Raw genomic sequence first — 18,478 nt, 5'->3', positions numbered from 1 at the left:
CCTGGTTCCCACGGCCTACCCCCCACGGGGCAGTGACTCACCCTGCTGGGGGGGGTGTCCAGGAGGGGCCGGGCCTCTTCAGAGATAACTGCCCCAGGGGCAGGGTGGCCTGGGACAGGGGCGCCTGGCTGAGGCCCTTGCAGGTGGCCTCGGGCAGGCAGCGTGAGCACCGGCCAGCACTGCCCTGGGTACGCCTGGGGGGCAGGGGTGCTTCTGCTGCTTTGATAGTGCACGCGAGTTGCCAGCGCTCTGTCACTTGTCCTCGGTGGGCACTGGAGCCTCTCTGAGCCTCTCTGATCTCTGCGAAGGGAGGCCGCTGCCTCGGGACGGGGTGAGGGAATTGGTGTGTGTGGGATCGGATGAGCCTGTCGCCGGGAAGCGTGGTTGGCCTGGCTCTGGGCTTGGTACTGGACGGTGGCCAGTGCCCTCACTTGGCTTGCTCTGCAGCAGTGTGGCCCCGCCCTGACCCCCCTGCAGCCCCCCCATGCCCCTGTGCCTCAGGTTCCTGCGACTCTGGCTGGTACAGTGACCCGAAGCCCGGCCCGTGGCCCGCAGGGTCATGAGAGGTGCCGCGAAGGGGCTGGGGAAGCCGCGGAGGAGCAGGAGGAAGCTGGGGAAGTTGAGGACCAGGGGGCAGCATCCCGTGCAGCGGGGGCACCGGGCAGAGGCCTGCAGAGAGAAGCTGGAGGACCCACGGGGGGGGCAGCATGCTGGGGGGAGTGGGTCAGCACAGCCTCCCAGCCGTGGGGAGGCGCGGAGGAGTCTGTGGGAGCACTGTGATCCGTCCAGCGTGGGCAGCAAGGAGACCTCCTGGGAACGGGAGGGGGCAGCACACCTGTGGCGCGCTGCAGACTCCTGTGCCAGTGGCTGGGGCGGCTGGAGATCCTTTTAGAAGGCACGTGGGAGGGAGGCTGGGGAGGAGGAGGGACGGCGGTGGCAGAGCCCCTCTTCCTTCTCTTCGTTCGCAAAGATCTCTTGAGCTTGCTTTGTGCTCAGCCAGACGGGGGATGTGGCTATGGAGACGGCCTGTGGCGGGCTGGTCTGAGCTGGGGTGGAGGTCTGGAGGGACACGAGGGCCACCGAGACCCAGAGGACAGGATGGGGGGAGAGGAGAGAGGCTGGCGCCTCTAGGGGACGGGGTGGGTGTGTCTGGGAGTTCGTGGGATGGCCGTGGAGCAGGACCCGTCTCTCCGTGTGGTCCTGTGAGTGAGGTGTCGCTGCCAGGCCCCTGGAAACGGCACCTGCGGCTCCTGCCTCTGCCCCGCGGGGGTCTCCAGAGCTGCCCCTGCTGCGGAGCCTCCCGTGGGCTGGCCCCCGAGGGTCCGGCTTCACACCCCGGTAGGCAGGAAATGATTGCGTGCCGCTGTGCTGCCGGGGTGGGGGTACCGCCCAGAGCATCAGAGCCAGAGGTGCTGGGAGGACCCTAACTTTGCCCCTGGTTATGATAGCACACTTGGCTGGGGCTTGCTGGGATATTTTGGAAGAGAAATCAAGGCAAGAAATTTGCCTTGTGCCCAGACGGGAAGAGAGCAGGTTCAAGGCCAGCCTGGGCTACACAGACTCTGTCTCAGAGAAGGAAAGCAGTTACCCTCCCCTCCGCCCCCCCTCATGGGGCTTGGATCTCTTTCCTCAGATCACAGTCTGTTCGACAGGAGAGCATGCCAATGGGGAAACCGAGGCCGAGGGTCCACCCAGCAAAGTGGGGTCAGCCGAGACTGAGAGCCTCTCCTCCCCGACCCAGCCTTTGAGTGACCATCACCTTCATGTTTAAATCACAAGACACAGGACAGGCGGGTGCCGGGCTGCGCTCTCAAGGTGTCTTTTTATAGTAAAGGTAGAAGAAGCCGGAGGCAGCTTCAGGCTGGCACGCGGTGGGTGGGTGCACGTGCCAGGAAGGTATTTTCTGCATCGGCTGAGGGTGGAGGAGAGCGTTGCCAAGCTGGGCTTTCTGTGCAGCAGGGGCTGGGAGTGAGCGCCTAGAGCCAAGGCGCCGGCAGGGACCCTCGGCAAGATTTAGGGAGGAGGGCCGGCAGAGAGGCAGACAGAGCTCCCGGGCACGTGGGGTGAGGGCGTCAGCGCCCATCCTGAGCCCACTGTGTGACTCAGCGCCAGTCATTTGCCCTCTCTGAGCCCCTTGCTTCCTCATGCTAGACAAGAGCCAGCGCCTTCTCCAAGGACGTGGGTAGATACAAATCTCACAGGGTCCAGGAAATGGCAGGTGCAGGCAGGAGAGAGAGGGGAGCCATCTGAGAATGGTGCTAGGTGTGCCGAACAGATGGGTGCCCAGAGGAGGGAGGTCAGGCGCTGGAGGAGAGATCGAAGCCCACTGTGAAGGGAGCAGGGGTGGGGCGAGGTGGAGGGGTGTGGTAAGGAGAGGGTGATGTCTGAGAGGGAGAGGGAGAGCACGCATTGTGTGTGTGTGTGTGTGTATGTGTGTGTGTGTGTGCGCACGTGTGTGCACTCACTCGCTGGGGATTGAACCCAAGCCTTCAATATGTGCTGGCCACGTGCTCCGCCCTGACTCTGAGAACACCCCTCTACACCAGCGCGCGCCGCTCACCATCTGTCAGGCAGACATCGCTATCACCCCAGTTTAAAGATGGCTCACACCCGTCATCCTAGCTACTCGGGAGGCTGAGATGTGAGGACTCCGGTTCAGAGCCCGTCAGGACAGGAAAGTCTGTGTGTCCGGTGAAAGACCAAAATGCCAGAAAGGGAATTGCGGCCCAAGGGGTAGAGCACCAGTCTTGGGTGAAAAAGCTAAAGGACAGTACACACACTGAGAGAAAACCAGGCTTGGAGAGAAGGGACTCACCCTGGGCCGCACAGCTGTCACTGGGGTTATAGGACGGCACACTGGTGGCTGGCTGTGGAGTCTGGGGGCTTGCAGCCTGCTCCTGCTCCTGCTCCTGCCCCTGCTCCATCGTCAGCCCTGGAGCTGCAGGCCCCCTGGGGCTGGGATGCGGTTATTTGGTGGCTTGTCTGTGACGGTATCTCCCTGGGGGCCTGAGGAGGCCCGGTGCTACAGGATGGCAGATCCTCTGCCGCGGCTGCACAGGTCCAGCCGCAGGGGCAGCAGGGGCTGTGGCTGCCCGAGGGCTGAGCTCCTCTCAGAAGTGTCAAGTCGTACCTGGCTCTGGTGGGTGCTGAGAGGGATAGCAGAGGTGGCATCTGTGGCCACCTGAACAGAAGTTGCTGGGCTTTCTGCCTGCCGGCAGGCCGCAACCCCTAAAAGACACCCCCCCCCCCCGTCCCCTCCCTGGGCCTGCCCTGCCCACGCCCTTCCCTCTGCACCGGGAAGGACATGTGCAATGAGCCCAGAGCTGGTGTGTCTGGGAAGAGGACCCTGATCCCCAGGGAGATGGCCCCTCCAGGTCTAGGCCTCAGTGTCTCGGCCTCCGCTGTAGCAGGTAGCGCTTGCCTGGCTGCTGGCGTTGCGTGAAGGAAGGCTTGTGTCTGTGCCCGCACTGGCCGGGCCACACCGTGGACAGGGAGTGGAGCCAGGCAGTCACCAAGCCTGCACCTGTCATCTGAACACCGGCCAGCAGGTGTCATTTGGGCTTCTGGGGGTCTCTGGAGGGGTGGGAGAAGAGAAGGGGCCTGGCCCTGTGATATGGCAGCCCCCCAAAGAGGTGAGTCACCCCCGTCCCTGTCCACTGGGGCCTAGGAACGGTTGGTGACATTGTCCCTGGTGCCACGTTGGACTAAAGTGTCCAGGTGTCCGGGAGATGGGGACATTGGAGTGGTACACTGCCACAGCGTGGGGAAGAGGCTGAGCCTGGGGGTCCCGCAGGGAGGGGGTGAGGGCTTGGACAGGGCTTGGGGGTCCCGTAGTCAGTGGGGGGGGGAGGCTGCTGCCCACGTCCCTGTGAATGCCCACAGGTGCTGGAGGGGGCCTGGCTGTGGCTGGACCAGGTGACTGGGTGTGTGTGTGTGGGGGGGGTACTTCCAGTGCTGACAACCACGTGGGCATTGCCATGGAAACCAGCTTGCTGCCCCCCGATGGAGACAGGCCCCCAGAGTCCCTTAAGCCCAGCCTCGTGGAGTTGATCCCAGTTACCTAGAGCATAGCCTTTCGCTTTTTGTTTTTTGTTTTTCTCTCTCAACAAAAGCCCCACCAAACAGGCCGTCCAAGCCCGGCCCAGGCCTGGCCAGCAGAGGCCCGCGCGGCCCTTCCGTCTCCGCCCTGGATGCCCCTGTGCCTGGCCACAGTCCCTGCCCTGGAACCCGATAGATAAATCTCAGCAGAAGAGGAGGCAGCCGGGAGCCCGCAGCTGCATTAGAGGCCGCAGGCCCCCTGGGACGGGCTCTGCACTTTCCACTTTGGCTGTGATCAGTAAATATCAGGGGGTGGGGCGTGGCCTTGAGAAAAGGCCACTGCCCTGATTGGGGTTGGCGGCTGTCCATCACCTTCCCGCGAGGCCCCTCCCCCTCTCCTGCTGGCCTGTTTGGGGTGGCCTTCTCTAGGAGTAGCTGCGCTTCGGTGGGCCTCAGTTTCTCTAGCTTTCTAGCCGGACCTTCCCTGTACTGAGTTTCCAGGAGCCGTGTGTGGATCTGACCATGGAGGGCCCCCCTGAGGAGACCTACCCCCCTCCCCTCCCAGCTTCCATTCCTTACTGCTTCCTGGGGAAGCCCGGTGGGGCTGGCTGCTCCCCAGGGTGTCCAGCTGTCTGTCAACTCAGGACCCTGGGACTGAGACCCCCCTCCCCTTCCTCCAGGGGGACCTCCCTGAAGTTCTGGAAGGATCTACAGAAGTGCTGTGTTCTTTTCCCTTTTTCTGTTTATCTGTCAGGTCTAGGTAGTTTGGGGCCAGGTAGGGAACGGCTGTGCTGTGTGTTTGAGGGGGCCGCTGGCCCTCTGTGCGGTGCCGGCCCTCTGCAGAAGTGTCTTGTCATCCTTGGAGGGGACGGGCAGCTCCCATGTTGACTGGGACCCATTTCCTCCCTCCGCTGGGGGTGCTCGCCAGAGCCAAGTCCATGCCCCCTTCGCAGGGTCGGCACACAGCCGATGTCTGGCTTGTCCCATGCCTCAGTTTACCCTCAGGCTGGGGCTCAGAGCCGGGGTGTGGAGGTTGGCTGCATGTGACCACCTTGGACACGTTGCCCTGGGCCCTAAGAGGGTGGAGCGAGGGGGGCAAAGTGGACAGTTGATGCCCGGAGGGCGGGCCCTGCCAGGGCACCACCGTCCCTCGGGTCCAGAGTCCTTTCTCCTAGACTGGCTTTGCCGGAATCGCCCCGTTGTATCCATCTGACCACTTGTGTGTCCTGCCCAGCTCCACCTGCTCCCTGTCCTTGTCCCTACGTCTCCCTGCATGAAGGAGACAAGGCCCCATGTGGCGGGACTCAGGCCGTGGGGGCCAGGGTCACCCTGAGCCAGGCCTTGGGGCCCCGGAGCCAGGCCCAGGTTTATGGGAGCAGCAAGGTCGGCTTTCAGGATTTGTGTTTCCCTGGTTTTTGTCTGACAGCTTTGCGGTGTAGCACAGGGTGGCCTTGAACTCCCGGCGCGCTCCACACACGCAGCTCTTTTTTTTTTTTTTTTAAAGTAATCGCTTTATTTCGAGATAATTTTCGATTTGCAGGAAAATTGCAAAGACAGTACAGACAGTTCCTGCTCCCCTCCCCCGCCCCATCGCCAGCCTCTTACATTACCTCGGCCCATTGGTCCAAACAGAGGCCCGCACTGGAGCATTACTTCCCATTCACTCTACCGGGGCCTCCAGGGTCCCAAGTTGCCTTTCATGCCAAGCTCGTGGTGTCAAGGAGCCACCAAAAATGAAATGCACACCAGCTCCGCTTGGTGGCTCTGCCCAGAGCCCCTGGGCACCGGCTTGGTACAGAACCGTGGCTCTTGCACGCTGCCTGGTGCCTTCCCGTGAATGCCACCTGCAGACGCGCTGGGACCTGGGGCAGGGGGTCTGCAGGCAGGATGTGAGGCCCGGGTACCCGCACTTTCCCCTCCAGCTGGCTTCCGGGGGGGTGGGGGCGGGAGGGAACCAGTGCAATCCCAGTTGGTAGTAAAATTGCCATGTCAGGGATTTAGTGGTCGAGTGGGCAGAGCTGAGCTGACCCCCAGGAGGCGGCCAGCGTGATGGGGAGAGACCAGCCTGCCCTCAGAAGGGAGCTGGGATCGGTGAACACTGGTTGTCCGATTTTAGAGAGGTAAACTGAGGCTCATAGGGGAACCAAAACTAGCTGCCCGTTGCTGTCCAGGTCTGAGAGCCTGCCTCTCCTTTGATCCTACACACAGTAGGCAACCCGTCAACCCACACCTCCCCTGAATTCCCTAATACCGGGCACAGTTAGATTACTGTCACTCTGCTCAGGAAGGAAGCATTTTAGGAAGTCATTCACATTTTAGTCAAAATTTAATAAGCGTTTTCCCCAGAGCACATTTTCTCCCTGGAGAAACTCATGTACCCTATACCGGGATCAATGTGGAAGTGGTGGCCAGCCCAGCGAGTGGGGGGGGGGAGGGGTTAGTTTGGGTTTGGGTGGGTTTGTTTTGGCCACATCTGGGAAGCCGATTACAAACTTGCCTCAGGGCACACCTGGAGCAGCCGTGGGGAGCTGACTGGGAAGTGCTTGCGGCTCAGCGGTCTGGGGGAGGGGGTGGGAATGTTTGCAGAGGTGCAGGGAGTGTTTGGGGAATTGGATCTAGAGGGGCTGGAGCAGGGCAGGGGGAGGGAGGCCGGGCTGCAGGCTCCCGTTGGCAGGTCCTGTCAGAAGGTCTAGAGCGCCAGACCCGAGACAGTGGGTGCCAGGTGCCAGGCTGTGTGTGGGGGGGGACCAGCGCACCCTTGGGGACCTGAGGGGCTGGGCTGTGGGGGGGGGACTGGCCCGAGGTCTCTGCTGTCCCATGCGGTGTGGAAGGAGGTGCTGGGAAAGGACTCTGAGTGCGACCCCATGGGAGAGCAAGTGTCCTGGGCACTCGGGATGGCTGCCGTCCCCAGGTCTGGGCCGTGTCCCCTTCCTGGGCCAACAGCTCCTACTGGCAGCAGGGGGGGGGGGCATTTCCCCATTGCCTGGGCCTGGGGTCCAGTCACCCAGCTTCCGCCCAGTCAATCGGCTTTACAGCCCCCAGCACAGATGACGGCTCTCTCTCCTCTAATTTATTATTATTTTTTTTTTAGGTTTTATTTTTAGGATAAGGAAAAAAAAAAGTTGGGGGAAAGGCTTTTTAGAAAATTCCTTCGGCACAGAATTAATGGCTGTGAACGTCAGGGCTGCAGCTAGAACAGCAGCGAGAGCATTCCCGGCCCCTCCCCCGCTGCTCGGCCGCAAATCACACTCCCCCCCCAACAACCCCCCCCCCCCAGCCGCGCGGCCTGGCCGGTCCCAGGACCCCCACCCTGGCTGCACTGGGCCTCCCGAGGAGGTTCAGAGCAGGAAACCCCCAAATGCTATCCAGGGCCCCCAGATCTCTCCTCCCAGAGCCCATCCCCTCCACAGTTTGCAGTTTTAATTTAAAAACAACTTATTATTTAGTGACGCAAGTAATCCATATTCAGTGGAGCGAAGTTATATAACTTGCAGGAAACGCGTTCCTTGCCTTGGGCAGCTGAGCCCCGCCCTCTCTCTGCCTGCGGGCGCCCCTTCTGCTGGCCCAGCGCCCACCTCCCGGCCGGCCACCGCTGGCTTCCAGCAAAGGAGAAGGAGCCAGTCCTGTCCTGGGGTCCCCCCTCCCCGTCATCTGTGGCTTCTCTTTCCACCATTTCATTTGCCCTTGGTCAGCTAAGGTCCCCGAATATTAAATAGGAGATTCTAGAAGCAAACAATTCAGAGGTTTTAAGTTGCTTGCTGTTAGGATGAAACCTCATGTTGTCCCTCCTCCCGTGAGTTGTGTCCTGCGTTTCCACGCAGTATGTGCTGCCCACCCAGTCCTGGTCATCAGATTCAGTGTCCCTGGGCCACCATGCTGGGTTGGAGTCACTCACATTACCACCGTCATTCACCGAAGAGCAGGCAGGCGTGTGGCGGAGTGGATTCAGCCACACCAGAGAGCCCCAGTGCGGCGGTGAGTGAGATGGCGGCGTTCTTCACAAGAGTTAACTGAGGATCCCCAACGCCGTTTAAAGAAGAGCAGCTGTGTGGTGTGCGGGCGGCAGGGACTGTCAGGTGCCGGGTTGAACGCAGCCTCTTGCCTGCTCGGGCTCAGGCTCTACCATTTGATCTTCCCGTTTTGTTTGTTTGTTATTGTTTTGCTGGTTATTTGGGAGAAGCAGTCTCTGTTCTCTGCCCAGCCTGGCTTCAAACCACAGTCTTCCACATTAGGCTCCTGGGTAGGACGGTAGACCTGAGCCACCAGTGGTGGACTTCCTAAATTTTGTTTTGCTCTGGGATCCTGTAGCTTCTCCAGGGCTGGCCTGGGATTGGCCATCCTCCTGCCTCTCCCTCCCTGGTGGCTGGGACTATAGGTGTGCCCTACCTGCCCTGCTTGTTTTATCTTGTGATTAGTTATTGTTCATCTGATTTAGAAAATAAGCCGTCACAGGTGCATCTCTTCAGGTTTGCGGAATGCACCAATGAGAACTAAAACCAGACTCTGCAGAGCCGCACTGAACATGGAACTGATGTTCCGTGCTTAGGGACAAAACACAGCCTCTGTAGACAGTTTCCGGGACTCTCGGGGTTAAGCATGTCTCCACAGATGGGGGGAGGGAGGTGCTGGGTAACCACAGGGAAGAGCAAGGGCCAAGGCCCCAAGGTGGACCGGCTTGTGCCGACTGAGGGTCAGAAGAGCGGCTAGGGTGGGAAGAAGACAGGATGGCCAGAGCAGGCCAGCGCGGGCTGAGATTCAGGATTTATTCCACATGTTCTGGAACCTACTGGAAGTTTTTAAGCATTCATGTGGCAGCTATGTTCAGAAGTGGGAAATATGGGGAACAAACCTGGGCCCGGACTGTGAGGGGCTGGGCGCTGTCTGAACAGGAAGATGGCCGCCTGAAGGCCTGCTTTGGGCGCTGAGGTCCAAGTGGAAGTGGGCATGCTTTGCCCCCAACTTTTGTATTTACTGATTGATTGGTTGGTTGGTTGGTTGGTTGGTTGATTTGGTGGCAATGACAGAACTCAGTGCCCGGTGTGTGCTGAGCACAGGCCCTAACCCCTGAGCTGTGCTCGGGCCCCAGAGCTGGTTTATAGTCAGGAGATTAGCAGTCACCGCAGAGCGAGGGTCTCAGGCCCCAGAGGGCCGCGCTGTCCATGTGCCGTTTTACAGTCAAAACCGAGGCTGGGGGCCGGCAGGGACTGGCCCCAGCCTTCCCTTGGCCCACTCTGGGAAGACCAGACACCCTCTAATCTTTGGGCTAGGTCCCCGCCCAGGGACACCCCTGTTCACCCCTTTATGAAGACTATCCGGGCACCTGTGTGCGCTTGGCACCAGTGGCTCCATGCACGGCATGCCCAGAGGGGAAGTCCGGAGCTCTGTGCAGCCTTAGGGTTTCCCTGAGCCCCTTCTCTGCAGCTCTGAGGGCCCTGTTCAGGCCCCTGGACAGGGGCAAGGCAGCAGTGGCAGGGTCCCCTGCAGTTGCCTGGCCCCCCCTCCGAGGGGTCGGTTTGCGTGGGAGGAGCCTTGGCCACACTGGGCGGAGGTGACGCTGGGCTGCCCTGGGCTTGCCCACCTGCGATGAGGGCAGGTGTGGGGGTACGCCCCTGTGCCTGGGGAGGATGGAGGGGCTCCAGGAAGCCTGGCTGGGGGCGGGGGAGAGGCGGGCCTGGCGAGAGGAGCGGAGCCAGCCAGGGCTGATGGGTGGTGCTAAGGCTGGAGGCATCATTTGGTGCCAGCTGGTAAGCTGAGGCTACCTGCCTCCTCTGCCTGCCTGCTTATGTGTGGCCAATGTGTGTGGCTCTCCCTGCACAACCCGGTCTGGGTTCAAACTTCCATGTTCAGACGATCCTCCTGCATTGACCTTCCAAGCAGCTGGGACCACAGGCACGGGCCCCTGTGCCACCCCGGCCTCTTCAGGGTCAGGCCACCAGTCCCTTGCCAGCTCTTGGCCGCCCTCATGCCATGCCCTCCTCCAGCCCCCTGCCCTGTGGCCCCGGGACCTGAGCAGAGGCCAGGGCACAGCCTGCGGTGGGGATGGGCCCTACTGGTACTGGAGCCTTAGCTCAGAGCTGGGGATGCCAAGCGGGAGCAAGACCCCCCCCCCCCCCCCCCAGCAGAGGCCTGAGATGCGGCCAGCTGCACAGGCAGGGAGCCGGAGAAAGTTCTAGAGCCTAGGTCTGACCTGCCGTTTCTCTCCAGTTGCTGTCGGAGCAGCTCGACTGCGGTGCCGCCCACCTGCAGCACCCGCTGTCCATCCTGCAGCCCCTGAAGGCCTCGCCCGTGTTCCGGGCACCGGGGCTCACGGCCGTGGCCGTGGCCAGCATCAACAACTACACGGTGGTCTTCCTGGGCACTGCCAACGGGAGGCTCCTCAAGGTAGGCGAGGCGGGGCGGGAGCGGTCTGCATGCGGCTGCCCGGCCGCCTCTGGTCCCGTGCACACCACGCTTGACAGTTTCCAGCCTTGCCGCATCTGCTGCTCCACCGTGGCCCGTGGCAGCGGGAGGCCCGTGGCAGCGGGAGGCCCGTCCAGGCACGGAGACGCAGGGCTCGGCAAGGCCTCTCGCCTGCATCTCCAGCCCCAGCCTGCCACCATGTTTCTGCTCTGCCACTGTCTAGCAAATGTGCATTTTCCTCCGGGGCCTCAGTTTCCCATCTGTTAAGGGCTATAAGCTGTGACTGAGGGTCCTCAATCCCGTCTCCGTCCACCTCTGCTGGCCACCACCCCAGTCTCTGTGCCTGTGTGTCCTGGAGCTCGAGAGGAAGGTTGAACCCCGTTTCCCACTCCAAGGCAGGTCTGCTAACCACTCGCGGTGGGCAGCGTTGGCCGCTGGGCCATCCCCACCCGTGCACCAGGCCCTGGGCCTAATTGACTCAGAGCTGCTAATCTGATCTTCTCAGCTGCCCAGCAGACGCCTGGGCAGGGCAGGCCGGTCCTCAGGGGACGCATGGAGGGGTCTCGGAGCTGGCCCGGAGCCTGTGAGCTCCTCAGTGGTGAAAAGCGGGTGGCCACTGTGTGTCGGGTGCAGAGGGTGCCGTGCCCGCCGTGTGACCTGGGGACAGTGCCTCCCCCTCCCCCACTGCCTGTGGCAGGCCATTATGAGGCACCTGCTGGTTCCAGCTCCTCCCGGGGAGGCCAGGGGGTGTTGCCCTGTTGGTTTCCCACCCCCACGCCTGAGGTGGGGCAGCTCCTGAAGAGGCCTCAGATGTCTCCATGAGTTGCTTTCATAAGCCTCAGGGAGCCCCTGAAGACCTCTGAAGGAGGCCGGGGCTCAGGACACTCAGGGCCCGGCCTGTGAGCTCCCTAGAGCACTGGTCCTACCCTGGTCCCAGCTCAGGGCCTAGCAGGGCCGTGACCAGACAGCGTGTTGGGCCAGATAAAAAGGGACAGAACGTGACGAGACTCCGCCGGGCGCTGTCAGTCCTCAGGGGACACACAGAGGGGTCTCTGCTCTTGGAGTGTCCGGGTGCCCGGAGCCTGGGCTCCTTTCCTTCTTGGGCCTTTGGCCCCCAGCCTCGGCCTTGGGCTCTGGGCTCTGGGTCTGACAGGCCTGGATTTGTTGCATTGGCCCTGAGATGGCTTCGTGTTGTGACACTTGTCCCGTCCCTCCGCCATGGCCCAGACGCGGCTCCGTGTGGCTCTGCGTCCTCTCACCCGGGAGTTCGTGGTCCGGGGGGGGGGGGGGGTGGCCATCCTTGCCTCCTCAGCTGGGGAAACCGAGGCTCAGAGAGGAAGCGCACACCGCGCCGGGTGCTGCGTGCACCTGTGTAGCTTATAAGTGCCAAACCCCAATGCAAACTCAAGCCCTTGCTCTTAGCCATGATGCCAAAAAGTCTCCCTGAGAAGGTTCTGGAAACTGTACCACTGGCCTATATTCACAGAGAGGAGCTGGAGAAGAGTGGGGGTGAGGGATTCATGGTGGAGAAAGGATGTGCGGGTGCCTCTGGGCTCCCCGCTGTGCCTGTGGAAGGCGGGAGCAGGAGGGGTGTCCGAGACCCCCCCCGTCCCAGTCTGCCCCCCTCCCCGCCCCCCTCCCCTGGCAGGCAGCCGGCTGTCTGGCCTGACCACAGTGCTCTGCAGGTGAACCTGAACGAGACCATGCATGTGGTGAGCAGCCGCGTGCTGACCGTGGCCTACGGGGAACCCGTGCATCACGTCATGCAGTTTGACCCCACAGACCCTGGCTACCTTTACCTCATGACCTCACACCAGGTAAGGGGCCCCAGCCACACAGTGCCCGGGATAAGCTGAGCCTGGCATTTGCACAGTGCCATTTCTCTGCCACCGGCGGCACTGCCCTTCCCCGCCCTGTGTATGATCACCGGCCAGGCCTCGTCTCTCCCGTGGCTCTACCAGAGCTCCAGCCTCGGTTTCCCCAGCTTGTTTCAGCCTTGGCCATGCTGCCCGGCCTCCTGGGCGGGGTGGGCAGGCTGGCGCCGCTCAGCGGGCCTTTCCTGTGCCTGCAGATGGCCCGGGTGAAGGTCGCGGTGTGCGAGGCGCACACCACCTGCCGGGACTGCGTGGGCGCTGCCGACGCCTACTGCGGCTGGTGCGCTCTGGAGACGCGGTGAGGACTGGACGGCGGGCGTGGCGGGTGAGGGTGGCCGGGGCCGCGGGGCCTGACCGTGCCGGACCCGCAGGTGCACCCTGCAGCAGGACTGCGCCAACTCCAGCCAGCCCCATTTCTGGACCAGTGCCAGTGAAGGCCCCGGCCGCTGCCCCTCCATGACCGTGCTGCCCGCGGAGATCAACGTGCGTCAGGAGTACCCGGTGAGCGCTGTGCACGCCCGCCACCCCCTGGGGGAAAGGGGGGCGGCCAACGGGCACCCGGCAGCTGCGTGTGCCCCTGTGCGCTCCCGCAAGATGTTCTACCACAGGATTCTAAGCTTGCCTCCCCCTGCGTAGTCTGGGGTGGGTTTCCATTCGTTCACGCACTCATCCATTCACACGGCAGTGTGACCATCCGTATGTAAACTCTGGGTGTGCATCAGGAGCAAGACAGCACTGACAAGCTCCTAGGGGAGCCAGAAGAAGCCAGGAGTGTCAGGGTGACGACAGGCGTGGAGGAAAAGGGAGGAGTTTAGAGAGGGGCTGAGGGACCGGGAGGGCCGGTGTTCACGGTGTTCACGCTTCAGCCTTCTCGGAGGGCCGGAGGGCGGTTGGAGCAGTATAGGAGGAAGAGAACCAGGGCAGGCAATGACAGTCCTGGCTGAGGGACCCTGAGGCACCGAGAAGATCCCAGCCTTCAGGGCTGAGTTCACTTCCCTCCGGGGACTCCTGGGGTAGGGCAGAGTCCTGTTGGTCCTCAGCCCTGGGAGCCTAGCTGTAAGGGTCAGTGCACTGAGAGCGCTCTGCCCCCAGGGCATGATCCTGCAGATCTCGGGCGGCCTGCCCAGCCTCAGCGGCATGGAGATGGCCTGTGACTATGGAGGGGACATCCGCACGGTGGCCCGGGTTCCGGGCCCCGCCTATGACCACCAGCTGGCCTACTGCAACCTGCTACCGCAGGCCCACTTCCCGCCCTTCCCTGACGCCCAAGGTGAGCGGGATAGGGTGGGGCGCGGGGCGGGGGCTCAGGAGGAAGAATGCGGGGCTCCTGACGTCAAAGCTGGGGCCGTCGGGACCTCCTCGCCCATGTGCCTCCCCTCATCCATTCCAGATCACGTGACCGTGGAGATGGCCTTGAGGGTCAACGGGCGCAGCATCGTCATGGCCAACTTCACCATCTACGACTGCAGCCGCATTGGACACGTGCGGCCCCGGGAAGCGTGAGTCGGGGCGGGCCGGTCCCTTTGCACCCTCTGGGCGCTGCCTTCCGTCTCCCGCACACACCTGGGAGGAAAAGGTGCTGACAGCGGATCGGCCCCTCAGAGCCAGAGACACTTTTCTCCCTCGCACACCTTCCCAACAAACAGCTCTGGGGATGGGCAGGACCCTCCCCTTGGCTGGCACTGGCCTTCTGTCCCCCCCCACCCCTGTCCCCCCATCCCAGGGCAGAGCGAGCTGGGAGGGGGAGGGGATTCTGACGGCCTTTCATCTTCCAGCTGCACCAGCTGCCTGTCAGCACCGTGGCCCTGCTTCTGGTGTGCACAGCAGCACACCTGTGTCTCCAACCAGTCTCGATGCGAGGCCTCACCCAACCCCACGGTAAGCTGCCCCGGGGTGCCCTCCTCTGCGTCTGCCTGTTGTTGGATTCTGTGCAACGGTGAGAGCTGAGAGGGTGTGTGTTTCTTCTGACGTCGGCTCCACACAGCAGGTCCCACCCACTGCTTCCGCTTCGCGAGTAGCCAGGACACCGCCCGCATCTCTGATTGCTCCCCCCCAACACCCGAGCGTAGCGGTGACATTCGGGGTGAACGTGTAGCCCTCTTCTTCCAGCTGTAACTCTGTTGTTGTCTGGCCCGCCACTCCTATTTGTTTTCCTTTTGTACTTCGGTTCCCTAGCTGTGCAGGGCAGCCATCCCCAAGAGCTTTGCTTCATTCCCCCCACCTGGCAGCTATTGAGCTTGGGCCTTGAACCCAGATCCCTCTGGCAAAGACACGGAGCTGGGGGAGTGTCCCCGCGGCCGGTGGTGCTGGGCTGTCCCTGGTGAGGGGCTGCGCCTGTGCCTTGTACCCGAGGGCTGGATTTCACCCTGACCCGGGGCGCTGGACAGGGCACTTCCCATCCTGCCACCGAGGGTGTCGGGATGAGATCGCTGCGCAGCGTTCATCACTGGTGCTGCGCACGGCGGGCTGGGCCCGGCTCTGTGGCTGCCTCACACCGAGCGGGCCCTGGGTTCCATCTCCAGCACGCCCATGAAACAACAAAAGCCATATGTCTCTCCCCAACCTCGGGCAGGGACAGCTGGAGCTCTGTAACGTAGGGGTGGCGCGGTGCTGCCAGGTGGGTGGCATGCCGGGTGGGGTGCAAGGCCACGAGCTCCGGTAGACCTATCCGGGCTGGGCCCCCAGAGTCTGTTACGTCAGGGCTGTGGGTCCCCGAGCTCCGGCTCCACGCTGGGGAGGGATGCCCCGCCCACTTGCCAGTGGTCCTGCGCCAGGCGCCCCGTCCTGTCCAGACGCTCCTCATGCTGTCTTTGGAGCAGGTGCCAAGCAGCAGGGGTGGAGGAGAAGCCCCGGGGCTCTGGGCCTGACCCCCTCTCACCCCTGGCCTACTTCGAGCAGAGCGGGCAGCGGCCTCGCGCGGCCCGGAGGTGCGCATCGGTGCGGGTGCCGGCACTGGGAGAGGCCCCGGAGGCTTTTGGCCAAACCACAGGGAGGCGCCAAACCGCAGCCCGGGGCGCGGGTCTGGGGAGCTGGGGTCCGGCCGGGACTCTGGCTCTCGTTTGGGATCACATCTGGATCGCATGTCCTCTTCCCAGCCCGGGCCTGCACACACAATAGAAAGCCTGGGCGTGGGGGGCCGGGGGACCCGGCCGCTCAGCAGTTCAGCGCCACCGAGGGCCTCTGTGTGCTGGGAAGAGCTCTTAGTACAGCCCTCTTGCTCGCAAACCCTGAGCCTCAGCTTTCACTTGTAGCTGAACCTCTTGGGGCGTATTTTCCCATCTGTAAAGTGGGATCTCTCTCAGAGCTAGAGTGAGATCCACAGTTCCTCCCCTAGGCTTCAGCTCCATATGGCACATAGAAGGTGCTCAATAAAAGGCTCCGCTGTGTTCTCTGCCTGTGCTCTTCCCTCCCTTCATGGAGGGGTCAGGGAAGCTGTCTTTCGAGAGCGGCCTTCTGGGTTGGGTTTTGGTAACTACCTAAGAGTTCACCCTCCGGGAGATGCTGCCTTTTGACCGCCCTCAGCCTGCTCTTCCCTGAGTCTGGCGTTCCGAGTCTGGAGCGGGGTTGGGTGCGAGTGGGGCTGTCTTAGAGGATTATTCTAATCTGGCAGGAGACGAGGCAGCTTCCGCCCCGGGCCTGTGTGAAGCTCTGACCCCATACTTGATTTGGCATTTGATTAAGTGCCAGTTAGCTGTGGAGGCGCCAGCTCTTCTGAGCAGACAGCAGCCGAGGGGCTGCTTTCCCAGACCCCTCAGGAGCGGGGAGGCACGGGGGGTGGGGGGGGCCGTGGGCGGGGTGGGGAAGGTGGGCTCCCTGTCTTCGTGTTCTAGGGCCACGTGACAGGAAGCCAGGAGAGCAGATAGAGGTGGCCCAAGTCAGAAGCTGGTGTGGGCCAGTCTGTGCGGGTGGTCCAGCGTCAGCAGCCAAGGGCCCAGGAAGGGCGGGTTGGTGGCAGGAGCCCGTGGGGCTGTGGGCTGAGCAGGTCTGGGGCAGCAGGTCTGAGGTCCTGTGACCCCAGGACCCACCCTTGCTCCGGGGGTCGGGACCCCGGGCCTCATGCTTCCGTGTGTGAGCCCCAAGAGCTCAGCCTGGGCTTCCCACCGTTTGTCCCTGCCCCCACTGGGTGTTACCCTAGATGGAGCTCACCTGCTGTCCCCCCTTCCCTGCGCGCCTGCTCCTGAACGCGCCCAGCTTCTGAGCCAAGGCCCCAACCTGCCCCAGCTTCCAGCGAGAGAGGCCTGTCACCTTTTCCAGCCCCAACGGGCTTCAGGCCGGGTGTTAATGACCCAGCTGCAGGGTGATGGGGCCTTCAGGAACGGCCGGATCCGATCCGGGGCTTCCAGTCATACCTTGGGGCCTGCCGGCCTCACTGGAAGGGTGCCCTGGGCAGGCTGGCGTGCACTCTAGGTGCCAAGATGGCTTCGGCGGCACAGGCCAGCTCCTGGTCCCCCCGCCCCCCCCCACCGGGCCTGGGGTCGCCTCTCTGGTCCGGTGTGCGGGGGGCCTGGGAAGCTGGGCGGCCACCTCTCTGGTCCGGCGTGCAGGGGCCTGGTATTGCATCTCACTGCGCTGCTCTGGGTCCCCTCCACACCTGAGCGGCTGGCCGAGGCCTGGGTGGGCTGAGGTCCCGTGGCCCTGGGGCCGGGGAAGCCCCAGGGGCCAGGTCAGACGGGGGTGGACAGTAGAGTTCAGGTGGCCGTGGCTCACTCCGCAGAGTGTTGCTCACAGCCCTGGGTTGCAGCTGTGAGATGGGTGGATCCCCCCCCCCCCCGCCACGGCTGTCCTGCTGGGACCACCTCCGCAGTGTAGGGGAAGCAGAGGACAGAGATGCCGGCCCTGACGAGGCGCGGGCAGCCGGTCAGAGACGAACTAGAAACACGGCTGTGGGCCCTGACGTCCCCTGGCGTTCCGCACAAGCAGCATGGAGCACAGCCAGCCTCTGCAGGGGACCGGAGCTGACCGGCCAGCGGCCTTCCCTCAAACAAGCCCATCCTGCGGGAGAGGGCCGGTGCCGGTGCCGGTGTGCACAGTGAGCTGCCGAGCAGGGACGCCGCTTGGTGAGAAAGACTCAGCGCGGCCTCCACAACCCGTCCTGGTGCTGGCCAGCGGGGGTGGCGGCAGGTGGATGCAGGCTCGCTGTTCCTCCTGGCCTGGCCTGGCCTGGCCCTCATCTCTCTCTCCGGTCATGGACAGAGCAGGGCCCTGGACCACAGTCCGCCCCGTAGTGTGATGTGTGTGCAGCCGCTCTGGGGTCTCCAGGCTCAGCAGGGCCATCACTCAGGGCTCTACCACTGGGTGGGGTTCTGTGCCTCAGTTTCTCTATCCATCGAGCAGGGCTACTGAAGCCCACCCTGTGACAGGCATGAAGGTCGGGTGAGGCTGTGTGGACAGAAGGTTGGATTTTGGCACTGCCAGGCTGCCTGAGACCCCAGGACTGTGGAGCACCTCAGAAATGACCCGTGACCCCATCTCCTGCCTCTCTGTAGAGCCCCCAGGACTGCCCCCAGATCCTGCCCAGGTCTCTGGCACCGGTGCCCACCGGCGGCTCCCGGGACATCCTGGTACCCGTGACCAGTGCTGCCGCCTTCCATGTAAGTAGAGGCCCAGCTGGGGTGGGGGTGGGGCAGCGGGGCCCGCCTGGGCCAGCAGCCGTCCCCAGTCCCCAGTGAAGTCCAGCGGCTCCCCCGCTCCCATGCGCTCTGCATCCCTCCCCCCTGCACCTTTGGTTCCATTTGGGAAAAGCTCTGCTCGGGCTGCATGGAAGCGGGGTGGGGTGGGGCGGGGAGGGAAGCAGGGGACAGCAGCCAAGGGAGACGGGCCAGCCCCAGGGGACCCCGCAGGTCCCCGGGCAGGATGGGCCCCGCCCCTAGCTGGCACCACAGGCCATGGAAACGAGCTCCAAACATTGCTCTGCCCGTCCCATCCCCCCTGAGACACTGGATGTGGCCGCCGGGTGGAGGCCGCTGGCTGGTTCGTGTCCCCTGCATCTGCCCTGGAGGACCGTGGAGAAGCCTTTGTCCCCAGTTCCCCGTGTGCAGAGGAAAGCAAGGCCAGCCCTTGGGCTCCTGGCGTCCAGCTGCCTTGTCTATACTTGGGGAGGAGACACGGCCCTCCAGGTCCCTCCTGGGAGGAAGCAGCGCTGAGCCCTGGAGAGGTGCTAGCCCCGG

General features: G+C 63.2%; 1 protein-coding gene across 2 annotated transcripts in view; it reads left to right on the top strand.

Annotated features, from left to right (window-relative positions):
- The window catches only part of Plxnd1 (plexin D1), a 37,264-nt gene that overhangs the window by 2,881 nt on the left and 15,905 nt on the right, over positions 1 to 18,478 (top strand). For both annotated transcript variants that reach the window (XM_042680102.1, XM_042680101.1), the window contains exons 2-9: positions 10,243 to 10,419; positions 12,123 to 12,254; positions 12,509 to 12,609; positions 12,683 to 12,812; positions 13,404 to 13,581; positions 13,702 to 13,810; positions 14,087 to 14,189; positions 17,798 to 17,902. In XM_042680102.1, the coding sequence (XP_042536036.1) occupies positions 10,243 to 10,419; positions 12,123 to 12,254; positions 12,509 to 12,609; positions 12,683 to 12,812; positions 13,404 to 13,581; positions 13,702 to 13,810; positions 14,087 to 14,189; positions 17,798 to 17,902 (1,035 nt within the window). The remainder of the gene's footprint in view (positions 1 to 10,242; positions 10,420 to 12,122; positions 12,255 to 12,508; positions 12,610 to 12,682; positions 12,813 to 13,403; positions 13,582 to 13,701; positions 13,811 to 14,086; positions 14,190 to 17,797; positions 17,903 to 18,478) is intronic.

Source organism: Dipodomys spectabilis, unplaced genomic scaffold (assembly GCF_019054845.1).
Source record: "Dipodomys spectabilis isolate Male_0828 unplaced genomic scaffold, ASM1905484v1 ptg000054l, whole genome shotgun sequence".
Classification (NCBI taxonomy): domain Eukaryota; kingdom Metazoa; phylum Chordata; class Mammalia; order Rodentia; family Heteromyidae; genus Dipodomys; species Dipodomys spectabilis.
This window is presented reverse-complemented; position numbering and strand designations above follow the sequence as displayed.